This window comes from Pezoporus wallicus, unplaced genomic scaffold, assembly GCF_028554395.1.
Source record: "Pezoporus wallicus isolate ANWC-B61680 ecotype Strahan unplaced genomic scaffold, APGP_CSIRO_Pwel_v1 contig_6783, whole genome shotgun sequence".
In the NCBI taxonomy this organism is placed as follows: Eukaryota; Metazoa; Chordata; class Aves; order Psittaciformes; family Psittacidae; genus Pezoporus; species Pezoporus wallicus.
Genome location: NW_026637555.1, coordinates 746,626 through 772,563, shown reverse-complemented (window position 1 = coordinate 772,563; position 25,938 = coordinate 746,626). Strand labels below are relative to the sequence as shown.

The 25,938-nt window shown below is 47.4% G+C and overlaps 1 protein-coding gene across 1 annotated transcript; it reads right to left on the bottom strand.

The window, feature by feature from the left end:
* Positions 1-976: 976 nt before the first annotated feature.
* RBM38 (RNA binding motif protein 38) lies at positions 977-16,139 on the bottom strand. Its single transcript, XM_057406342.1, has 4 exons — positions 15,765-16,139; positions 15,129-15,252; positions 14,482-14,536; positions 977-2,423 (listed from the first exon to the last, which is right to left on the bottom strand). Exons 1-4 carry the CDS (start codon positions 15,930-15,932, stop codon positions 2,123-2,125), a joined length of 648 nt encoding a protein of 215 aa, XP_057262325.1. The 5' UTR covers positions 15,933-16,139; the 3' UTR covers positions 977-2,122.
* Positions 16,140-25,938: the final 9,799 nt, after the last annotated feature.

Sequence of the window (25,938 nt, the reverse complement as noted above, 5' to 3'; positions counted from 1 at the left end):
GTTACCCACAGGGCTATAAGCAAAACCCTGGGCAGGATGAACAGAGCCCCACCAGGATCTGCATGCTCACACAGTATGAGGAAGGGAGGAATGAGCCCTTTCCATTCATCAAAGCGGGGTGTTTACTCTGAGGCCTATCGATGACATTAGACCTGCCCACTGTACGCCTTTAAGTTCACAGGGCAGCTGATCAGACACAGTGCTGAACTGCGTTTGCTTTCACCCTACAGCACCCTGATCCCCAGGATGACTCCAGGCATCATCACTTTCAACAGCAATAAACGCAGGCACTTCCTGGCACCGGTTCTGCTGTAGCCTTTAGGGAGATGAACTAGAAAACAGGCAGGAGCAAATAGGATAATTTTATTTACTTTTAAAACTGATAGTTTGTAATGGTCAATATTTGAAAACCAAATTTCCAGATCAAGCTGGCTGGGTTAAGTCAAATGCAGCCACCTCACCAATGCAAAGGAGCCAGACCGGGCACTACTGGGCCCTTGAAGAGGAGCAGGCTCTGGCAGACCTCTATTCAATTCTGGAAAAAACCCTTCATCTAAGCAAATAAGAAGGAAAGTGATACCCTGAGGATTCTGGGATGAGACCAGATCTCAGCTGTCCTTGTTTCCACTGGAGCTGCATCAGGAGGGAGGTACTTTACAGCCTCTGCTCTACACACACCATGCATGAGCAAGTGCCCCAGTGCTGGGTACGAGCACTGGGGACCACACTGCTCTGGTGCAATGCTCCAGGAGCTCAAAAACCCCCTTGGTGACTTGGGATGTGCAGAACAAGTAACAGCATATGGGACGTGCTGCAAGGGATGGGGGCACCCATAGAATGCTGGGTCAGGATGCACCACAGGACACACGCTCCCATGCGCCCTGGAATGCTCATGGGTGAAGGCCCAGCAGAGGCAATGGGAAAGCACTCCCTAATGGACTCCAGCCAAGCAAACATGGTACCATACAGTACTGGATAATTTTAAAAGTTAAAATAGTTTATTGCTGTTCTTTGTAGAAATGCACTTAACTTACATCATCCGTTCTCTTCCTTTTTTTGGCTGTTGGACTGGAGGCATAAAAAGGTTACGTTTACCCATTTGTTCAATGACCTAACACCTTTCTCTCTTTTGCATCACTCATGATATTCTCCTAAGTTTCACTGGCCAACAGCCCCAGATCTCTTTTACATAAATACTGTAAATGTCTCCATAGGTTGCAGCATTGTAACAAAAGATCTACCAAAGTAGACAAAATGTTCGGTATTCTTGGTTGGTTTTTTGCATTTAAAAATATACCTAAATTTGAGATAATCTTAACAGAGTAACAATTACAATAAGAAAATAGTACAGTGCGCTGACTAAAGGAATATTCTGCTCTCCTTCAAGCCAATATTCCCTTTTGCATGTTGAAGTGATTCAGCAATTACTTAAGAACTTTTACCTACATACAATAATTTAGTAAAATGAGAATTAAACAAGGCAGATACTACTCTTCTTCTGTCTGCAATTCACAGCTCATGCGAATAAAATCGCAATAAATATTAAAAAATAGTTTTTCTTTTTTTTTTCTTTTTCTTCTTTTCTGTAAGGCATCTCTGAGTATTACAAAGTTTTTGTACAACCAAAAAATAAGATTGCTTTTTTCCATGTTCTCCAAGTACTTCTGTACCTCAACAGTAAATAGGAGGATCGTAGGTTTGATGAGGAAGGGCAGGCTGATGGGATAGGGGTGGAAAGAAGACCATGGATGATGGAAGCAGACCAGCAGACCACGATGTGTGCAAGAATCTGTAGTTCTCCTGTGGAACATTTCAGTCACTTCCAGAACATCTTCAAGACAGTATCTGTCCAGATTGGGGTGGAAAAAGAAAATACAAACAAAAAACCTAACCAGAAGTCCATTTTTGTAAGCACAGTCAGACTGCAAGGGTTTGGGTTTGCCCTTAACACTATAAATAGCTTAGATATTGATATGCACCTACAGAAAGGGAATAAAGGGATAGGGTGATTTTTTTCCTTCCTTTTTCTGTTTTGATTCTTTTACCAGGTTTTTCTGTTGTTGCTTTTGTTGTCCCAGTCGTATCCTTCCATTGTAAGAGATTGTCCCAGGCAGCAGGGCCCTTATTGCATGCGGTCAGGCTGCAGCTGCTGGGGCTGGTACTGCACGAAGGCGGTGGCGGGTGCTGCAGGGTTGCTGGCGGTGATGGGGGGCTGGACCGTGCCTGTGTATCCGTATCCCACAAACCCGGCAGCGGGAGAGGCAGCGTAGGGATACTGATCGTAGGCAGCTGTGGTGTACTGGGAATAGGCTTGGCTGGCGGTGGTGTAGTCGATGTAGGGAGAAGTGATGGACTGCACGGGGGTAGGGATCACCACGCTGGGCTGGATGATAGCTTGGGGGTAAACATAGTGAGGCGTGAGTCTGTGGAGGCAACAGGAGAGAGTTAGCAAGGGGCTGGGCTCCCTCCAACCTGCATGTTCCCCTTTTTACTCCCCCAAATTCATGTGCATCAGCCACAAACACAGTGCTGCCCCCTGAGTGAGGGGTGCTGCTCAGGGTGGAGGGAATGAAAAGCAAAACACTCTTACACCGAAGGGTGGAAGTAGCGCAAGGTGAAGCATGGACTGCAAGAACGGACAACATCCTGGGCTCCGTGTCTTGTTCCTCCCACTATCCAGGCCACCAGTCCCCAAGATAAACTCCCTGGATGGCTGCGACACAGCCGCTGCCTGACTGGCTCACCAAATCTCCCTCGTCCCTGCCTATCCCTGCCTGCACTGGCAGCATAACTGCCTCCTACAGCCTCCAGGTCCATGCTCCCCACCACTACCCAAACCCTGGTGGAAGCTCCAGAGGACCCACAGCCCATGGGGCACTTCCAGGCACCAGGAACACTCCTCTGCTCATCCCACGTGGTGTGTCCCATCAGGGATGAACACTGTCCCTGCACCATAGCCATGGGCCTTCCAGCCTGCCAGCTGTTATCAGTGCTACACATTTAAGCCTGTTTCCATAACACTGAATGTTTAGGGCAATGCCACAGGGTGTTTGTTGTAAAACATAAGAGATTAATGCTCGTTTTCTTCCCTTCAATAACACTCACCAGTAGCGACTGTGCCAGCAGTCTCCAGTGCACCAGTGATGCTCGTGTGCCCATAAGCTTATACGTCCAGGCTCTGTGGCCAGCCAGCCCTGCCATTTCCTCTGCCTTTCAATGGAGCTCCTAAAGTGTTGCTTTTCATCAGCCAGTTTGCCCCTGCCCTGAGTGAGCTGTGCTGCTGAGAGGAACTGAGCACCACTGGTCAATTAAAGTCCACAGATCTGAAGATCATTAATGCAGGACTGCCCATTAATCTGGTTGATAAAAACTGCTAAAGAGAAGGAAAGGGAAAAGAAAAACCACCCAAAACCCCCAAAAAAGCAGCAAAATGAAAGAGCTGTATTTTCCAAAGGACCTCCAACAAGTCAGGCCTCAAACAAGATAAAACACTGTATTAACCAGAAGGTTTAGGTCCATCCACACAAATTGCCATAGGCCAGATGAAAACAAGCAATTGCACATCAATGCAGAGTGCAAATGGTATCTGCCTGCACAGCCCATAGCAGCACAGAGCTCCAACGTGCACAGGCTTGACACAGTTGGGGCTTGTTTAAGAAACAGGGGTGAGCAGACTGGTCCCAGCAAATGGCACGTGGTCACTGACAGATCAGAGCCACGTGCATCAAGAAGTGCACTTTGGGGAAAGGGTCCCTTTGGTGGCTGCTTGCTAAACCACATCAGACAACAGCACGAACCAGAACCCATCCTCTGGAGGGCTCGTTCCAGCCCGCCTCCAAACCCAGCTTGTTTTGGCAAACAGAAAACCCCAAGGTAACTGCAGAGCGCTCATGCAGATTCAGACGCTCCGGGGGTTTGTGTGTGGATGTGTGTGACAGCACAGTTTCAAACACAACCACTGCTAAAAGGCTCCCACAAGCTCTTCACAAGGCCTGTACGTGCCCACACTGCTCTTTAGAGCCAAGCTCAACTGCTACAGAGAGGGTATCTTGCCCACTCATCCATCTCTGGGGTTGGAAGCTCCAGGACTCTGGTGCTTATGGGGACTCACAGCAAGGGACCGGCCACTTCTGCTGGGTGGGTCACTGGCCACTGTCATTCCACCCAAGCGTCCATCCTAGGTCTCAGCTACCACATACAATATACTGGGTTTCACGTGGGGCTGGTCCCTCCAGTCCAGCCAAATGAGGCTATTCTCATTGGCTTTGCCAGCAGCACCAGATGGTTTAAGCTGTTCTTCAGGCAGGAGAAAGGCTCCTCAGAAACAAGTGTTCATCTGAACCAAGTTTTCTCTCCATTTCCCACTCACATACACACTATGGTTTTTCTTGAGGCAATTTGCATGATGAGAGAATTATTTTTCTCTTCCCTGCACACAGCAACACCACCTCTGAAGTCAGGGTCCTTAGATATAACAAGGCTAGCCCCAAAGGGGCAGCACCAAGGAGGATGGATGGTGGGAAGCAGCACCTCAGCCTTGGGCTGATTAAGTGCGAGACCATCTCCAGAGGCCAGAGCCATCCCTGGCATAGTACAGAGAGAGGGACCTTGCAGTCCTTCAGTCCATAAATGCACCATACCCAGTATCACCCTGTGACTAACAAGAATGAGATGAGGCAGCAGAGAGTGACTGGATCACTTTTGGCTTAGCTCTGATACAAGCTGAGGCTGCTACAACTGAATCAGAGCTAGAGCTTATGCATCAGTTCAGACCAAGGGCACCCATGTCCCCCACAGCAGGAAGCAGCAGCAGATGCCTCTGCTGAGGAGCTGGGCCTAATGCCGTGCTTGGTCACTTGGGGTTTGTTTCCTTTGTTTTGTTTTAAAGAACACAGAGGTGCAGTGCTGCTGTCTTGGCAGACCAGGGGCTGGGAAAAGGCTCTGCAGAGGCATTCCCTGGCATTAGCCCATGGAGCAATAGGAGTGGACCCCATGCACACCTCTTGCTCTACCCCCTTGTAAATCAGCAGCTCAGACAACAGCCTGCATCCCAGATTGGTGATGGGATGCTCTAGCTGCCTGTTGCCTCTCCCCATATGTAGTGTCCCACTGCTGGGTTCCTGCTACTCCAGGGCTTGATCAATTTAAAACCACCCCACAAACGCAACAAAGCCACACACACAGTCCTGACGCTCAGGATGAGCCAGCCACACAACACCCATCAGCAGGAGCAGAGGAGGGGCCTGAACTTCTCCTGCACACAGGCTTTCAGCCTGCGCCTGCAAAGCAACCAGCAGGATGGTCCAAGAGCCTCCAAGCAATCCAGCCTGAGCATCATCCTGTTTGAACAGCAATGCAGGCCACCCCCCAATGTCCCCTGCTGCCACCCAACTGCTCTTCAGAGCAAAGGGACACAGGGTGAGTGCATGCCCCCAGCTCATCCCTGAGAGACTCCACACACCAGCTTTGCTTTCATGTGTACAGCTCCTCCGGTGCAGCTCCTGTGGTGTATGCAAGAGCAAATCCATGATATCCTGCACTACTATTTCTTTTTCAGCACAGAAAAATTCCAGCTCTTCAATGCTACTTTGAATAAAAAGCACCATTAGCTAGGAATACAGTAAGTACTCCTCTACTGTATCCAGAAATACATCCCAGCCCAATACATACACATGTGCATATCACACACCATGGTTTACTGCACTAGAAAAATCACACTCGGCAACTGCAGAATGCACTTCTATGTAAAAGGGAAGGTTCTTTTGGCCTGTGGGGTGTCAACAATTTAGCCAGAAGTTTCTATCGAGATATTATGCAGTTGGGACTTCTGAATTAGGTGGACAGATGGCAACTCATGGATCAAAATGCACAATCCAAGGTAAGGTCACTTTGATGACTTGCAGCTACAGACAAAACAAAACAGTGCAGCGCAATAAAGTTCCCTGCAGGCTGTATTTAACATCCAGACTTAAAGTCCTTAAATATATTCCCCCCTGCCATAATTTCTGAAGATGATTTTTGGAGGTTTTTTTGAGTTGTTCTTCTAGAAAGCAGCAAACTCTAATCCAAATTTCTAGAGAATGAGTCACATCTGTGTGTTTTAAGATGCCTTTCCCTCCCTCCCTCCCTGCAGTTTTCCTCCATCCCCCACAACTGGCCCTGCCAGCCAGAGGAGAACTTCATCTAGAACATGCACAGTGTGAATGTAAAATGTCAACCAAGCCATCAACCATTGCCACCATACATCAGAGTCACTCCACGAGCAGATGTATGAGATGTTGTGATTAATCACAGGCAAAGGCCACCAAATGCAATCAGTGCAGACAAACCTAAGTCTAGAGCCAGCAGTGGCCGCAGCAGGGACTCGGGATGGGTGTTGCAGTGCAGGAGGGCAGATGGGATCACCACACTAGCCCACGTTCCTGACTATGAGGCACAATGGCAGCCAAAATTGAAAGACATAGAACAAAAGAGATGGTTACAGAGCCCCTGGCAGAGGAGACACGGGCTCAGCTTCTGCTCTTGCTGTGCAAAACACAAAGGACAGAGCAAAGCAGCAAGTTTTTGGTGCAGCCCTAAAACCTGTTCTCCCCATCACACTGCACTGGTGGAGCTGCTGGGGGTGAGCTGCAGGGCAGGGGAGGCTGGTGGGCAGCCAGGAAGAAGGGAACAGTCAGATGGCCATGTGTCCCACACCTCTTCCCAATGGCAAGGAAGAAGAACGAGCTAACCAGGCCCTCTCCCTCAACATCAGCTCTATCTGGTAGAGCTCATCTCAGAGGCACTTCATATATTTGATCTTTACCTATCAGATTTACAGCTAAAATGAGTTTTAGCTGCACTTTCTCAGCTCTTCCCCATCCTGCAGGGTTTCCTATGCATGAGCAGCTCTCGCAAGCTGTACAGGCCTGGGAGAGCAGCAAAGAGGAGTTCCTGACCCCCTTGATCTCTACCAGCCATGCTGGGAGCTGGTGTCATTGCTCCTGTAGATATAGGAGATAACTGCAACCCTCTGTCAAGAGACACAGCATCACACAAGCACTTGGGAAGCAAGGAGGAGCACAGAGCTCTTGGCAGTCTTGCAGAGATCAGGACACAAATGCCACTGCCACGACCAGGCTTTTATTCCTTAAAGGATAAAGGAACAGAGCCCTTTGTGTCTGCCAGCAAAGGCACAAATTCTGGCATTTGACTCCAGGAATTTGGCCTCCATTTCCACTAGAGTTTACCCATTAGCTGCTACAGGGACACCCACACTGCCACAACACGTGGTGCTGTGCTCCAGTTGGTAGGTGGTACTGCACAATGAGCTGAGCACAGCCAGAGCTGACCATGACAGCAACCTGACAACTACCTCTGGTCAAGCAACACCTCCCACCACAGCCTGGAGGAGAGATCTGAAGATGTATTTTGGAGTGGGTTCCAAGAGCACCAGACAGAAGCAGCTCTGGGAAGCATATCCCAGCAGCACTGGAGAGCAGCAGCAGACCAGGAGCTCTACACCTCAGAGCTGGTGATGCACAGACATATCCTGATGTGATTCTCACCCCAAGATGTCATTCCTGAAGGACACTCCCAAGCCAGCAAGCACTCACTTTGTGGAGCCATTTTAAGCAGTGGCAACATGCACCATAAGGGCCCCAGCCACAATGGCAGGCTGTAGGAACACGAGGAATTCAGGACCTGTTCTCAAATCCAGACATGATGAGGAGGAGCTACAGGCTGGAGCATGGCCAGGGCAGTCCCTGCCTGCCAACAAATGAGGAGATCACAGAGTTTATCCACCAGCAATTTGGTGTGGATCAGGACATTCATTGTGCCCCAACCACTCCACCATCCATCATCATTCACTGACATGGGCTGGGTTTCAACTACTGGTATGACAAACTTCCCAATCCTGAAGTGCTCCTACTAAAGCTGATTTAAACATGCATTGCAATGGCAATGACTTCTGCCTCACCAGCCAGCTCAAAGTAAGACAAGGATGAACCCTGCAACTCTATTGTACAGTGTTTATCCTCCCTACTACAGTATGATACAAACACAGAATAGCAAACGAACACCATCTCTGCTCATCTTGTAACTAATTTGCCTGTCTGTCTGCTGCTTACGCTCCTGTGGCCCTCTGAGGAGATTTACACAGCAGCCTATGCAAAGAGGTACACAGCTTAGCTTCCTGCTTCCCTGTTGGGACCAGACATCACCACACTTGTGGCAATTGCCAAGGATCAACCTGCCACAACAGACTGTCCCAGGCTGGAATCAGAAGAAGACAAAGTGAGTATGGTGCAGCATCCAGTGATAACTGGTTGCTGAGCCAATCAAAAACGTTGCTCGAGAAGCATTAATGCCAGCTGGAGGGTACAAGAGCAATCCATTATTTCAATTTTTTTTCATTTTGGCAGGAGAGAGAAAACTTAAGGAACTGGAGGAACTGCAGTAGTAAGAACCTATCATAGCCCAGCAACATCAGCATTTTAGTGTTGGTGCATCTTGACTTCACAATGCAACAAACTAATGGCCCATAGCAGAGGAAGGTGGATCCCACAAAAACAGAGTAAAAAGAAAGGCAATCAACACCTTCCCCATAGCCAGTGCAGGGGTGTGGGGGAAAATAAACCAACAACAAAACAAAAGTGTTTTAAAAAGAGGTTGCCAGCTACAGATGAGAGTACATCTTCTCACTAAGATCCAATCCTTTTTCTTAGCATAACCCAGCGCCCAAGATCAACATGCTGAGCTCTACCACGAGTTAACCAGGCTCAACAACTTACAGCTTTATCCTCTCCATCTGCTTTCCCCACACCCAAAGGAAAAAGGAAACAAAGAAAAAAGTTAATCCCAAACAAAGCATGTTGGGCCAGACCAAGAATAGTTTTGGAGAAGCAGGCTGAAAAACACTCAGGTAGCAGGAGATAACATCTGCCCGAAACAAGAGCCATCTGGCACTGAGGAAAAAGCCACATGGAAGTTAATCCGCAACTAGTTAGCTATCCAGAGGAGGAAAAACCCCTCCCCTTTCAAGTTATCAGCACAGCCAAACCAGAAATTAACTGACAGGAGAAACGGAAAATGCTTCACACCAGTACACTACAGGAGCCAGAGCCCTTCATCTGCAGTGTGAGAAACAAAGGACGATGCTGGATTCACCCTGTCCATGCAAGAGAAAAACCCAGGAAGCCCCAGGAATTCTACCTTAAACTAAGCTTTCCAATTTTCTTCTGTAATTTGGAGAAAACCAAAGGCTGCAGAAACATCTCTTGAAGTCTTCTCAACTACCCGACAACTTGTGGCATCATCTATATTAAATGGGCTACTTTCAACTGTTTTTTAACAGGTTTACTTTACACATGATCCCGTTCAGTGACTTTTAATTGAAACCGTCCACACATTTGATGTATGACAAATTCTCCTGGATAAACAAAGTATTTTGAAGTTGAATTATTTAGCTATAGAATAAGTGATGACATATCTATTTTTGACAGAAGAAAGCCTACACTGATGAAACAAGTGACTTCCCGGCCAACAAAGAAATTCCCTTTTAAGAGGTTCCGTGATGTCTACCGCCAGCTGTGCCTTTGTTGTTCTAGAGCATCTAAGACATCTCTCTCCACACCTTTCTGCAAGCAGGAATCCTAGGGTGGCTGCAAGCCTGCCCCTGGCATGGCTATCCCAGCCTCTGCTGCTTTGGCAAGAGCAGAGCCAGCAGCAGCTCAGCTACGATACAGGAGCGCTGAAATGCTCAAAGCTGGCAACAGGGAAATTGCAGGGGACAGCATGATCCTGTTTACAGGATTAAGAGACCAAGAAACAGGAGACTCAGTTTTAACTCCAAGGTCCACGACTTTCCATCTTTTGTGATCATGGAGTATATTTAGCTCTGGTATGTAGCTTGCTCCCATCCGTGGGGAACAAGTTCTTCATATAAGTCATATTTAGAAGTGACCCAGTGTCCTTGCTACCAAATTATCAGCACAACAACTGTCTAGCTCCCTCACTGGTGTCCTCAGCTCAGAGGCAGGCCAGCCAGAGCAACATTTATCATTCAAATTACTGGGCATGTGTTTAATACTGCAGAGTTAGGGACTGGTATGCCTGCAGCTGTGCAAAGGAAAGATGAGATCAAGTACAAGCCGGACCACTCTAAGAATTCAGACACATGCACCAATCTGCCACACTGGGACTATGTGGCACCAGCCAGACCAGAACAGGAGAATTTTGCATCTGCCACTCCCCAGCTCCTTTGGTCTCTGCTGCTATGGAGGCTGCTCTTGTACTGGCAAGGATGAAGAGCAAATCCACCGAGGGCAATGGAATCACACAGAGAAGGCAGCACAACTCGCGTGCTGTAAAAACAAAGCTAGAGCCAGCTCAGCCTGGCTCTTCACCACAGGCAGGCTTGTGCCCTGACTGCACTGGAGTGGCACATGGCACCCTTTACCCAGAGCCTGTCCCCTGCAAAAGGTCTACTACTGCCTTGAGCTTGATGCCCCTTACACAGCCAAGTGTAAGGTCAGTGTATCAGACCATGCTCTCCTTTCTTATTGTTCTATGGACCTATACTACATGCAGGACACGAGCAAATTGTGCCCCTAACCATAACACATTATACACCAAGCTGTTGGGTCTGACACCAGTGTTTGCCAGCTTGAGGCAGATATTCAGGAAGATTTCCAAAGCCACCTGATCTGCTTATAAATACACGTCTACTCTAAATAAATAAGTAAAAGAGCTCTTTCTGGATGACAACATTTGGTCTGAAGAGCAGTACCCATGCCCGAGAACTAGCAGCTGCAGCCATTTGGGAAATGGATTTGGATGTTTCTTAGGAAATTCCCCCCCACCCCCTGAAAAAAAAAGCTTTCATGTTACAGGCACACGACAAACAACAGGTGCCGGGAGCACATCCATCCCATGGGAGCTGCCTGGGGTCCAGGGCAGGCCAACTTTGAGCAAGTGGGAGCAGGGAATGCCAGCTGACAGGGGCTGAGCAGAGCACGGCCAGTGTGTGCCCTTTTATAAACATAACCACAGAAAAGATGAAAGTTTGTTTTATTTTTAACCCAATAGTGAAGGTTTAGGGGGGCGGGCAGACACAAAGGGACTTTCTTCACTTCCGAAATGCAGCAGCATCAACACATGAAATTTCAGAGATTTAACTCTTCCCAATGCTGCCCGACACCAGAATCAGGGGGCTGCTAAAACAAGCAGCTACGCAAGGATGGGCAGCAGGGTCTGTGGAGCAGCAATGGAAAGAGCTGGATCCTGCTACACGAGACAGCTGTATGTTTCCAAGGGCTCAGTCACTGGTAGATCTCCCACACAGATAGCTCCTCTGCTGAGGCACAGCCACAGGAATGCATCTGCCATACGCTGCTCATGTCCACAGCAGCAAGTACAGAGGAGAATGAGGGAATCCCTGCTCCCTGTACAGACTTAAACCTGTCTCCAGCACCAGATTCTCAGGGGAGAGGACCAAGACAGGGGCACAAAAACATTTGCCACATCACAATGTACTCCTGTTCGAGCAGTCTGCGCAGTTGCTCCTAGCAGCTGCCAAGAACTTTCAATATGTTTCTGAAGATTTCATAAAAGGGATGCTGCTGCAGTAATAAAGTAATGGTGTTTGGGGGGAGAGGGTCTCCCCCTTCTCTGGTCCCATAAACACAGCTCTGTGCTGGCCGGGAGCTGCAGGAGCACACCAGCATTACACCCTCCAAGCACAGCACACAGTTAGCTCCAGGCTGATGCTGCTTCCCTAAACTCAGAAGCCAGATCTCCAGCTCACCCTGACACAGACACATCCTTTGCCTTGCCTTACTATAAAGATCTCTGGTTACTACAATCTAGAGAATACTTTTCAAAGGAGGATTTACTACCGACTCCATGCTGTCTGCTGGGCGAGTGCCTCCCCTGCCAGGACAACAGGAGGAAGGAGAGAGGCTCTTCACGGTTTCTCTTTCTGTTCCACATACCCCAGGCAGTATTTACAGCCCCATTTGGGTGCCTGGGGCTGGGGGGGGGGGGGGAGGGGGGTAGCCTTCAGTTTATAAATAATCCTCACTGATGGTTAAGTAATTTTCATAGTTTCCATTCATTTCATGTTTCGCCAAAACCTGCATTTTGTGGCTTGATAGCTGGAATATGGCTGGCTTTCCCCGATTTAACTACCTAGCAGTTGATGGGCTCATTCATTTCTTCCTTGCCAAGTCCAGCTTGCACACCTAGCACCCACGTCCCATAACAATCATCTTTTGGAAACCACATGCCAACCCCTGTGCACAAGCACTTTACAAAGACAGGAACTGCAGGAGGGAGAGCCTGGCAACATCTCAGTGGCAAAGCCACTGAGAGCCATTGAGCTTGAGTTTGGTAGGGACCCACTCAGCATAGCGCAGAGCAAACTGACAGCAGCGATTCAGTGAAGCTTCCAAAGACAGACAGCCAGACCCTGATAAACTCTTCATCTACCCTCAAATCCCACAGAGGGCTGAGGAAATTGTGAGTTCAAGAAAATGCAAGAATGGAGCCTGGCAGGCTCTTAATTTTGAGACAAAGAGGAAACCTGGAGCCAAGCTCTACTGCTTGACTGAGCACCTGATGCTTTGCTCAGAAGCCAGAGCAGCCCCCGTCATGGTATTCAGGTGAACAGCTTTTTGCCCAACCCACGTTCCCAGTGACTGCGCTGCAGCAGTAACTGTGTGCAATGAAATTCTCATCTACTGATGCTTGCAAATGATGATATATAATCCCCTGCCTCCAGCCCTCCAGTCTCCTGGTTCCTGTCTCTTGGCAACTGATAAATAATTTATAGCGCTCTCTGCTGTATGTGCTAACTGTAGCTCCGCTGGTTTAATCTTGAAACCAATGCCTAAGATCTGGAACAGTAACTGTTTAGCTCACAAGGAACATGTAGTCAGTTGATCAACACTTCTCTGTATGTGAAACTAAAACCAAACTGTTCAAAACCTCTGTTTTCCTGAGCTGCACCCACAGGAACAGCAGATTATCTGCACTGGGGGCAGGCATGTGCTGGTGCTCCTGCCAACACAAGGAGTTTAACATGCTTCACCATTTTGCTCTTTTCTGTTCACATGCCTGGAAAAGCCTGAACAGGCTGGTTTTATCGTCCACTCTTGTGCACCCCTGTGCAATTTGGAAAGCCTCTGGGATTCACATCTCAAAGGCACCACTGCTGCTTACTTTGGGGGCTCAGGAAACTATTATAGCTCCCGTGAAAGGAGGGCTATTAAAAGGCAGCATCTTGCCTACATGGACTACTGTGCACACATGAGAAGAAAAAAAGAGACTCTTCATTTCATGACAGATGTTCTTCGGCTCTTTCCAACAGAGCCGTAACCACACATGAATACTGGCATGTTTGAACCATACACAACACGCGCACACTGGGTGTGCACTATTGTGGCAACACAGCCTCTCACATCCATAAACTCATTGGAATGAGATTACCCAGGCAGTTGGCAACTGCAGCCACGAGGGCAGAGGACTGAAAGTTTCTGTTTTGTTGCTAGCAGATTTTTTCTTTAGAAAAAAACCACCTACCCCAAAACCCATGGGCAGAGAGCAGGAAAGGGATGAAGTATTCCTGCTGACAAAGGCCAAAATCCCATCTATTTCTATGAGAGGCACACAAAACCCACAACAGAGCGGTGCTCAAAAGCTGTAAAAAATGCACCTTTCTAAATGCCCTTAGAAAATAATAATAAAAACCCCCTATCAATATTCACTTTCTGAAACGGTGTAAAAAAAGAACGGCATCAATCATTAAACAGTTAAATGAAGGCAGTATGACAGTCACTATTGTTCTCGTGAAGCACACTTGTCTTTTGCCGAGCAGCTGCCAGATCCTATTAGATGTATAAAAAGAGGACTTTTCTAACCGAGTAGGGATGGTATAAGCTATTGAAAACAGCAGACAAAAGCCCACTTTTGCAGACTATTCAAGCCTTGTATAACATCTGTCCAAAATCAATTTTTGACCTAATGTTACTTTCATTAAGTAACAGACTTTGTTTCTAATGCAATTTGTTTTCTAGGATAAAACTGTATCCTAAGCATTATTACGTGGGAAATGGCACGGAGGGAGTAGGAGATCTTATTTGAGACACATGAGAACAGAATTTGCTTAATTGTTTTGACACCTTAAGTACTATAATAGAGAAACTATTTTCCATTTATTTGAATTCTTGAAGTTGGCAAAGCAGCAAGTAATGCACTGGGTTTATTATGACTAAGATTTACTGAGGATAAAGGAGAATCTTTGGGAATTACATTAAAGCTGACAAAGGCACAAAACCTCCGAAATCTTCACCAGAAATGAAGTACTCTGAGCATTAACAACAGCTGCTGAAACTGTCCACTCTTGATGGCTAAAAGGCTTATTTCACGCATTTTAAAGCATGAGGAAGTTGATTCATGAATTTGATTTCAAACAGACTGTTAAGAACCATTTGCACTTACCCAAAGGGTCTCTGAATGAAGGCTGGATGTAGCTGCTGCACACCTATGGTAAAACCTAAAACATGTTCAGAAAAGAGAGAAATATTAATGAACGGCATCCACTGAACCATCTGCATTCAGCTCTTAATACACATGCATAATTCCACCTCGGACCACAGTACATGCATTTTATCTGCTATTCATGTGCGCAAATTTAGAGCCCCATTTAGAAGCAAGTTAATTTTAATACGTGTATGTGATACACAGGAGCAGCAGATGGGAATTCTGATTAAAGATGGGTGTGAAAGTGCTCTTATTGAACAGACAATGGGGTATCGTGCCTCATTTTACACACTGGGTACTGCGGTCATTAAACCAAAGAGCAGAAGATGAACTGGATTTTACTGTTAATATGGATGTAGTGAAGGGGTAACAGGAAAATGGACTCGTTTTAACTCAGTTATATGAACTTGGATGCATAACACTAGTGTAGCAGGTATGAGTAAGATGATATGGAAGAGATAACTGGACTGGACAGTGTCCTCAGTCAACAATCAGAACTACGAATGATAAGCACACATTGCCAGATCAGATGAACCCAGCCTGAGTAACTAGTTCCTTGTCTTACAAGTTATTCTAATAGAGATGGGATCTCCTGGGTGCCTCACCAGTTTGAATACTCCTTGGTTTTGCTCCCAAATAGGCCAGGTTCACATTCGCTTTCCTGCCATCAATGATGGGGTTTGGGTCTTTGCATGCTCTTTCAGCTGCAGCTCTGTCTGCCATAGTCACCTAGAGAGAAACACAGCCTTGTTTGTAGCACCAGCACTTTGTAAGCACTCCAGCAACAAGCACTACGTGGAGTTTATTTATTGTCCTATTTTGAATCGGGAGCTAAACTCCACTTGCTGCGGTCTCAAGACGGGAAGAGCTCCTGGTAACCTGATGGATAAGAGGGTTCCCCCCTCGCCAAGCTACCCCGTTGTGCTTACACCAGCCGGTCTCCCCCGCCTCCTCACTCGTGCTGTTCTACGGGGTTGGCGGCGCCCAGGGCTGAGGGGAGCGGGCAGGCGATGCACCGCAAGGCTGAGGCGGCACCGGCGGACGGAGATGCTGAAACCCGCGGCGCGGGGGGCTTCGGTCCGGGGACCCCCACCCCAGCCATTGTCCCGACACACGCACAGCCGCGACGGGACAGGCGGCAGCACCGAGCCGCTCACAGCGGGAACCGCCGCCAGCCCCTGCCCGGGGCCGGGAGCGGAGCGCGGCGGGGACACCGAGGCACGGCGCGGCGCGGCACTTACAAAGCCGTATCCCCGGGATTTGCCGGTCTGCCGGTCGGTGATCACCACCGCCTCCTCGATGTCCCCGAAGACCTCGAAGTACTTCCTGAGGGAGGAGTCGGTGGTGTGGTAGGGCAGCCCCCCGACGAAGATCTTGGTGAAGGTGGTGTCCTTCTGCACGGTGTGCATGGTGCCGGGCGCGGCCGGCCCCTGCCGGCATCCACCCCGCGCCGCCGGCCACGACAAGAAACCTCCCCCCGCGGCGGCCGAAGGGAGCGGAGTCGGAAGCTGGGTCCCGGGGGCCTACAGCCGGCTCATGGCCGCGCTTTGTGCCGGGAGCGCGGGCGGCCCCGCGCCCTACCGCCCGCACCGGTGAGTAGCGGCCGCCCGCCGCCGCCGCCGCCCTTTGTAGGGCCGCGCCCGCCCCGTAGTCCGGCTCCGAGCCCGGCGGGGCGCTGCGGACGCGGCGGCCGTGGGGGGACTGTGAGGGGCCCCCGGCGCTGCCCCTGGAGCAGCAGCGGAGCCGCCGCGCACCGCGGCCGCCTCGCCCCCCCGTGAGCATCGGGACCCCTGAGGGCATCGGAGCCGCCCCCGGGCCCCGCGGACCCCCGCGACAACGGGGGCAGCCCCTCGGGATGAGCCTGCCCCAGACTACAAGTCCCGGCGGCTCCCGGGAAGCGGCTACAAACGCCGCGGGCATACGGGGACGTGGGGGGAGGCGACGGTAGTGCTGCGGCGGGAGCCCGCCAAAGGAGCCCGCCTCGGGTGAGGGCTCTTTGCTCCCGCTTCCCGCTGTTGGGTTGCGAAACAATCTCAAGTGCAAACGTTGAATCCCTGCGGGTTCGGACCCAGGGACAAAGCCCTCAGGCAGTTTGCCAGCCCCTGTGGCAAAAGCACGTTAGGGAGCCAAGGCAGGAAGGAGGGTTGGTCTGGAACCAAGGCAATGAGGAGAAATCAGTGGTCCAAAAGTGTTTCCTCAGCAGGTCCCTAAGCCTCCTGCTTGTCCGCTGGCCACACAACATCTGTCTGTGCAGCCTGCCTCTGCGGGACAGGGATGTGTTATTCCCGTTTCCAGTGCAATGGGATTCTCTTCTGCTGTCCTCCCTTTGCATTTTGTTCCCTCTAAGGGAACAGGCAGCTTATACAAGGGAGGCTGTGAAATGCCCCTGCCTTTGATCTGATCTGAGCTCCAGCTTTCAGCCCTGACCTGGGAAAGCTGTGATTCACAGCTGGGAGTATTGTTCCTGTAATGCAGCCCCCCATCCAATTCATGTACCCCAGTCTATAACTGCAGGAAGACAAAAGCCGAAAAGCTACTTGGTGCCTCAGAATCCACTATCAGAGGCCATACCGATGGTGGAGTGTGCTTGCAATGCTTTAATCCCTTCCCTCCAACATGGGTTGGAGTCTGGGGTGTGGGAGGGGGTCCTGGAAATCACTTTTCATTCAGTTTCCATCTCCCAGATAGTCATCAGCCAGACCCTCAAGAACTGCCCCTGTGCCTTAGCTTTATCTTGCCTCTCCAGGCTTATCACTTTGCAGAGAAACAGAGAAGAGTTTTTTCCACATGATAGATGCAGAGGTAACGTTTTAGCAGAAAAGCCAGTGAGGTTCTAAATCACCATCTACTTTGGCTTCTACACAGCAGGTTCAGGCTCTGCAGACATTTTTCTTTCACAGAGCCCACAGAGAAAAGCCAGTTATTTCAAGAGAAAGGAATGCGTTAATGTCTGCGCTCCAGAGTTATTCATTAATATTTTTCTTGCACTGCTTCCATAGTTCTAAATACCCTGTGCTTTGTAAAAGAAGGAGAGAAAAAACAAACCCAAGGAAAGCCATTAAGTTTTTCATTCCTAAAGCACCATACTTCAAGACTAGGACACATTTCCATTGATTGCTGTGGGTGATGGAGCTGGGCCAGCAGCACCCAACATCACTGCAACATTAACAGCCTTCTGCAAAAGGGACAGTCACACGGGAATCCGCAGAGCTTTGTGTTATGCAGTGGGGTGTGTGTATGTGTGCAGGCACCGGCTGTCCCTGGTCCATACCAACAGCAAGCCCACAACACCCCTTTGGGGTCGGAATGCATCCAGAGGCCGGAGCCACCCCACCACCAGGTCATACCCCTTCTGTCTGCATGACTTCCACCACTGACTGCACATCAGCTGCTTCCTGGGCCTCCCGAGCTAATGACAACCCAGTTGGCATCCAGTCACTGTCCTTTCACAGAGCTTCATTCTGCTCCAAGTGATGACAAAGAGTCGAATTATCCAAACAGACCCCGGCTCTGAGAGGCAGGCAAGGCTCACAGAGCTCTCAGCAGCTAGCAGAGTATCTCAGTTCTCAATGCTTACACTGGTCGGGGTGGGAAAAATGACACATTCTTTTTTCCTCTTCAAACATGAGCCCCACATCTTTCAAAGGAGGAATCCCAGTTCCTCTTCTTTCCTAGAGGCAGGAACAGAAGTTCTGTTACAGGCAGAATGGAACAAGAAAGAAATCAGGGTAAGCCTGTATGAGGTGAGCATTGATGCTGGTGTGGCTGGGGGGGGAGTGTGCACTTGTTTTGCCACAACCAGGAAAGCAGGGTGGGAAATGACATCTCCTGTCTCATGATACAGCAATTACAAGCACAGAGTCTAATAAACTGATACCACAAACAGCAAGAAAGAGAAGAGAAAGCAAATAAGGATAACTGTATGGGAGTTGGTTTTGTTTGGATTTTTAACCCTTTCTTTTGCCTTATTGTTGTGATAAGCAGTCATCCTCCCCAAAACACCAACAGATTCAATCCAGCCGTCAGACCAAAACTGCAGGAGCTTGGCAGAGCTGGTTTGCTGATGCCTTCCTGTGCTTTTACTACAATGATAAGAGAGCTTGAAAATACCGCAGTCCAAGTTTCTCTGGCCAAAGAGAGCTCCTGCACACACAGATGTATCTCAAAGTATGAAGCTCCCTTGGAGAATGCTGGACAAGGCTCAGCACAAGTGAAAAAGAGAACATATATCTGATACTTGCTATTGTAGGGCTGTATTTAGTTCTTTTTGGCTATTAAGAAATAGAACTGCACTGGTCAATCAAGGAGGAGGCTGTGAGAAAAGTCGTCATTAGCAATGGTGTACAACCATTCATATTTTTAATGTATAGGATTTGTATTGCAAATCCAGACCATCTTATTCTTATACACATTGGGAAGATTAATGTTATGATAATTCAATACAGTTAAGAGAACTCACTGGCTCCTTACTTACTAATATATTCCTTGAGATCCAAACCTGATACACAAAGGCTCCTTCTGGTGAACTTCAGCAGCATTATCCAAGACATGAGATGGAGCAGCTGCAAATCACCAAACCAAGTGTCCTGGATTGCACTGAAAACCTTAGAGAAGGTGGCAAGACCAATACAGGTACAGAACAGTGTAGAAACGGTCCCTGTCTAAAGGAAGAAAACCAAGCTGTAGCAGAGGGAATTACACCTCTGTGAGCACAAGAACAGGACAGAGAGATGGGGAAAGAGTAGCAAATTCATTGCAGGGGAAAAGCTAACCCTGTTCTTTGCCCTTTGCAAAGCTGCAAAGTCTTTGTACTTGTCTCTCGCTAGGCAGGCAGGGGTAGAAGGCTATGGTGTTCTCTTTGTACACATGTTGAACATTTTCCTTTCTTCCTTTGGTCTTTGGGAGAATTGTGTTGAGACATCTCAGGTCTGATCTTAAAGCCATGGAAGAACCCCCCTCATTTCTTAGGGAACTGATGGGCTTTGTTTTTAAAGTGGAGCAGGGCTACTGTGGAGCTCTGACCTTTTTTCGGTTTCTGCCGCTGCTTATCCAAGGCTTCATTGCTGCAGGGCAGCGCCCTTTGGTTTTGTCATGGATACCCGTGTACTGGTTATTGCAACAACAGTAGATGAAACATCCCTCTTAGAAGCAGTTAAATAAGTTAGCTGGAGAGCGAGGGACTTACTGTGGGAACTGCTTGGTTTGTTGGTTTTACTAATGCTCAGTCTGGATGCTGGCCACCAGCTAGGCTGTGAACACAACTGGAGCTGGGAGATCTTGAGGGAAGCTGCACTCAGTGGCATTTGGTTTAGGTTATAGCAGGAAATTCTGCATCTGGGCCCTTTGTCTCACATTATTTGCTTTGATGCCCTGCACACACCATGACCATTACTTAACTCAGAGCTGCTGCTGCAGCAAGAATTAAAAAATAAGAATTCTTCCTCTTTGGGCCACTTGTAAGTTATTTAAGTAGAGGATGTTCCTAATCAGGACTGCTCTTTGAATAGGACTTTGCTTCAGTAGGAATCTTCCAATAGGACTATTTCCTCTTCTGAAAAATTTCAGAACTGGGGATGCTGAGTAAGCAAAAAATTTCAGGCATTAATAATAATTTTTCTTTTTCTTTTTTTTTTTTTCAAATGTTTATTGAACTGTTAAGAAAACACCAGAAGGTTCCTAACAATCTCTGCCAGAGCTGTCAGGGCCAAATCCCATGACTTTTTCATGGGATCACATGTGACACTGGTAGCACAAACTGAGCAGAAACTGTCACTCCAACCAGTTAATAATCAGGACACAGAAGAACATTAAAGAAGACATCTCAGCTCTGGGACATACAATACATTTGTATGGGCATAACAAACACACCAGCTAAAGAAAAGTGAATTCAGAGCTGGAGAACATTGATAGCACCAGGGCTGACCTCAGGTGGGCCCTTTCTGTCCAGCTTCCCAACAGGTGAGCGTACCCAAGTCTCATCCATCTGGATTGCCTTCTTAACCCGGTACTTTCCTCTTCTCCAGGCTGCTGTATTTTAGACCTTACAAATATAGACTCTTTTGCCTTGTCACATCCAATGAGATAAACAAGCCATCTACTCTGATGTTACCCTTCCAATTTCTGACACTTTCAGAAGGTATTTAATGCCTGCAATGAACCTGGCCAAGTGCAGAATGCCATACACCAAAAAAACAGATGATCAGCATGGTATGTAATTAACTTCTTTAAAGGTTTAGTTAGAAACTGTTAGAGCCTTCCAGTTGCCATGTCTACTCTATTCAAACACAAGGCATCAAAAGATTCGTTGCAGTGGCTCTGAACAGGAAATGTACACAAATGAACTGTAAAGACATCAAAACAACAGATCAGCACTGGATACAAAAGCTTTATCCATGGAGCCTGGAAGGGTATTTAAAAACAGTTACCTGGACTGAAATCCAGTCAGAATGATTGCAGCTTCTACATGAAAGGCCTAAAATGTGGCTTTTACAAAGAACTCAGTTACTGCATGGCCACAGAAGGGCACAGTCGCAGCCTGCAAGGGTCGAAGCTTGCTTGGGTGATGCCAATCCTGTTCCTTACAGCACAACACCCACATCCAGTCAGCTGGAGTATTGCAGTCATTGCTGGTGGGGAAAGGCCATTGATAGCTCAACAGGCAATTGCCAGCAACATGAAGTCCCCAGCATTGCAGCAGGACAATGACATCAGCTGAACATGATGGCTGAAACAAAGGCAGGCTCTTTCCTGCTAAATCACATGGACCAGTTACTACACCATGCTTTTAGTTAGTGGAAAAGCACATAGAGAAGAGCAGAAGGAAGTAAAAAGGGGATGTATCACATGCAGTCTCACAAAGACAAAGAGGCTGATAGATCAGCCGATCTGTATTTTTGAAGTCAGCTCACAAGTGAAGCGTACGGATTGGTAGTAAATCAGGGAATCCATTCTGTTTCTTGGATGGTTTCCCTTTTGCCAAGGCCAGTCCTACCTCAAAGGACATTCTCATCAGCCTATCAAAAGAAAAAACAACTCTTGCCTCCTTACCAGAAGGGCAGCTTTGACAGCACTACCCGTGAAGTAATGGACATCCACGACGGATATCTAGTAAGAACAAGACAGTAGCAAGCAGGTTCTCAGATGACTCCGTGACAGGAATACTACTGTTGGTGAACTTTTCTGTAGGCCAAGCCATGTTCAGAATGGTTTGCAGAGTTCAATCATCTTTTCTTTCATTTCCCCGCCACTGCTGGCGGGACCACCAAAGAAAGGTGTTCAGGTGATGAACCGGATGCCATTGTAAAAGACACAGATCAGTATTATAGGATGACTTCAACTACATCGCACAGCCTATGGCTGATCAAAAGCTCGACAGGAGAAGGCTTCAGTGGAAAGGTTTTGCTAAGCTGTTTTCTCTTAACAGGTATTTCCCATCTGTGGTTTTGTGAAGAGCTGCAACAGTCCAGTGAGTGTGTTTCTGAAATGCTACTTGCTAATGTTTGAAGTCTGACAGCATGCGGCAGATGTAAAAGCTGTTCCTTACAAATCTATAGGTACTGTTCCAGAAATTAAAAGTTAATGCATGAACAATCAATTCCTGTCTGCATCCCTGCTGCTGCAGACCATGAATGAATGTTACACAGGAAAAGAGGATCTCCAGGGAAAAGAGCCAGGTATCTGCAGAAAACAACTACCTGTTAGTAAGTGATACCTGTCCTTTTGAGTCTATATAAATCTCACCCTGTGGTACAGCAGGAGCATGGCAGACAGCTGTCCTTCCAGAGAAAAAGGATTGTATTTTAAGCCTGGTTTTAGTCATTTGAGTATAGTTTGAGGTACTGCATTATCTCTGCACTTCACCAAGTACAATGTTCATGGTCTATTCTAAACAAAATACATCTCCCTTTGTTGTAGATTAGTTGTATTGCAGACTGCCAAAAGAAGGTGATTGAACTGGTTGACAGTGGCTCAGAAAAGGACCTCTGAACTTACACCCTTCTGGGAGATGGCACAAATGTGATGAAGTACCTTGGGAGGGTTTGGAGAAAATCCGTTACTTGAGTTTTGCTTCATGGCTTCCCAGGAACTGAACTTTATTGTTCTCCTTATCTGGTCCAGCAAAGCAAAGAATGCAGCACTAATGACCCGCATTTAAGAAACTTTAATGACAGAAAGCATTCAATATCAAACTACAAAGTTTGTTTGTTAATAGCCCATAAAGTAAGGAAGGGAGACTTAACTGACCCAGTTATTTAACATGCAGTTTACGTCATTTTCCTGTTGTCACAACAAACTCATTATTGGATCTCAGCATTGGATCTCACACTTCACTCGTATAAAGCAGATATACTGGACAGTAAAGGGTAAACTTTCCCTGTTCACAGTTAAGAGCATTGCCTTAATCTTTTATCTAGGCCTGCTTTTCAGTGGCACTTGATACAGGAGCTATACGAAACACTTCCTTGAATACATAAAGCCAGAGATTGAGTTACACATGATTGAAGATCTATGCCGCTAGTAAAACAAAAGCTCCTGTATTACCTGGCACATGCCTGCTAAATTATTGAAGCGTCTCTTCAAACTGAATATATTCACTGGATAATTAGTCAACAGAAGAAAACGGTCTCTCTTTACACAGCTAATGTTGACGGGCATTGTACCTTCTATGCACTGTAACAAAGAGTATTTGCAGAACTGATGCAACACAAACATTTGGAATGGCTCCGTCAGCATGCAAGTGGTCCTGCCGCACATGGTCCTCTTTGTGATACTGCCTCAGCCTTGTGTTACCTTACAAGCAAGTCCCGAACAGCCTGAATTCGTTTTTCCTCATGTAGCACTACCCCTGTTTCAGAAGCAGGTAAATGGTACAAATGAACAGAGGCTTGGTTTGCACTGGGGGGATGAAGGAGGTGTTTGCACACCTGTCACCAGCCCTGTGCTATGCCAGCCTGCACTGTGGCGGCAGGAGGGACCTCCCCGCATCACTGCCTCTTGTCATTCCTAAAGCCTGTAGCTGTGATATCCCCATCCACTCCAACAGCTGCATTCTCATGAGCTTGTTTCCCGCTGTGGATTCCTGGGAGCACAGGAATCCACGTGTACACAGAACATGTCACACCATGGAAATACCGGTTAGTGTCTGCCCACTGAAAGCATCTCAGCCAACCAGGTGATGTTGCTTTATTCTGACCTGGCAAGGGGAGAAGAGTAGCAGTTTCCATGCTTCAAATGGCTGTTCTATTGCTGAGAACAGTACAGTGGTCTCTGTAATGCCGGTATAAAAACCTAAGCTTATCTGGAAATAAGAATAGATGCCTTTCAGCTTTTTGTTTCAAACTATGCCTGTGCCCTGACACTAAGGGGACAGACAAGTTCTCTTAGGGACCCTTGACAGAATGGTGGCATTATATCATATTTACAGTTAAAGCTTTATTTTATTAACAAGATATAATGATTCTTATAGCACAGACTTTAGGATTAGAATGGCACACAATTTCTACAAGTAGAACCAATACAGTATAATACATAAGTAACATAATGGAGAATTTGTAATACAATGACTTATAATTTCTTATCACCTGGACCCTCTGCAGCTCAGGTCAGATCTTAATACATGGTTTCCTTTATCAATGTAACAATCTAGACTCAAAGATCATATAAAAGAATATGAGTCACTCACTTGATCCTCAAAGGAAGCAGAAGATGGTGTAATGGAAGCACCCCTGGCCACAGGGCATCATGGTCTCACTGTCCAGCAGCAGCTTGGGTCCAAGATGCCACTTAGGACCTGTAAGTGCTTGATTGTATAGACAGTGTGGTGTGTGCTGTTACGCTTCCCTGTTGTGTCCCCACCACGGGGCTGGCTGGGTGCCTGGGACCTTCAAGGCCAGTGAGGAAGGGAGGAATCGTCCTGGTGCCCGGGAGTCCTGAGGTGGGCAGGGAGGGGAAGAAGGAATCTGTTTGGTTTGTCTGCAGGGTTCACAGGACCTTCAGGACCTGATAGTGAGTTAAAGGGAGTGAATGCATGACCCGCTCGGCTGCAGAGGATGGCTGCTTGCCTTACAAAGTGCCTTTAGGCACACCAACCACATCCCTGGGGTCAGGAGCAGCGGGGGAACTGGTCACATATGCCCCAAGGACAAAACAGCTAGCTACCTGGGGTAAATAAGCGATTTAAAACCACACTCAAATCTTGTAATCCAAGACTATTTCTCTCTTTCATTATCTTGTGCATTTCCCAGCCTTGAAAATGAAAACTGCATTTCAAACTTCAGGAAAAAAAATACACTTGTTTTTACACTGCATATCACTGAGCCTACCTGTTTTGGAGTTATTTTAGTGAAGTGTTTTTACTGGCTTTTTTCTTTCTTCCTGCAAGAAATCCAACTTAGACAAAAACATAGCACTGCTTACCAGCTTTAAACCTATAGTCTTCTATGACAGCAGTATGAAAATTAGTCAAAGTTACTAAGATTTGTCTTAGAGGGGAAAATTACTAGAGCTCTAATAGCCCATAGTCCGGTTCATACAAAACTGACTCGGTTCCACTCGCGCCTAATCTTTAATTCCTTAAATGTCTGTTCTCCAAACATGCTACCAACACGTTTAACTGCTACCGAGGGCCCCAAAACTCGGGCCACCACACAGATGTCTGCAGGGAAAGCTTTGGTTATGAAGCCATCAACACTGCCATCCCCTGGCACAACAGGAGCTTTACAGCAACAGCTTTAAATTGCACGTGCGTACTGCAACTGCTGGGTAGAACATTTCACTAGGGAATTAATGTTATTCTCACTTTGTTCCATTCATTGGTTTGTGTTGCAGCAATAGATGATAATGCTCCATCCCTGGCAGTGTTCAAGGCCAGGTTGGACAATAGTTTGATTGGAGCTTCCCACATACCCTTAACCCCAGCTCTATCTCAAATCCATTCTCCTCTGGAGAATGACTCTAACCTGCTTTCCCAGCTGAGGAGCTAGGCTGGAGTACTCACCAAGCCAGCTATTGCATTTCATCTGACAGATGGTAAATTAAGATACTCTGCCTGCCTGGCTGCCATCGTGCAAACACGTCTGGCTTTCATTTGTGGAAGGCTTTAGCAGACAAGCTTTTTGTCAATCGCTTCATTTTCTGAAATACATTTTATTAAACCACTATACAAGACTACAGACAGGTGATACAGCAAGAGAAAGGTTAAGAGAACTGGAAATCTTTATGAAATGTCCCCATTTGGGGGCTTAGCTGAGTTCTTTATGCCAAAGATTATTTTTCTGCAATAAAACCACAAACATTGACAGCACTTTCCAAAAACTAATAAAGTTGTTCTGTAACTCCAGCATTCCTATGGTTAGCTCTGGATATATGTTGGAATCTTACATTCTTCATTCTTTTCATTGTTTTGGACAGGTAAGT

Excerpts from the sequence above, each read along its gene's own strand:
- RBM38 (XM_057406342.1), bottom strand. The coding sequence starts at position 15,932 with ATGCACACCGTGCAGAAGGACACCACCTTCACCAAGATCTTCGTCGGG. Across the intron at positions 15,253-15,764 it reads AATCCCGGGGATACGGCTTT|GTGACTATGGCAGACAGAGC; the intron begins GTAAGTGCCGCG and ends GTTTCTCTCTAG. Across the intron at positions 14,537-15,128 it reads ACCAAGGAGTATTCAAACTG|GTTTTACCATAGGTGTGCAG; the intron begins GTGAGGCACCCA and ends AACATGTTTTAG.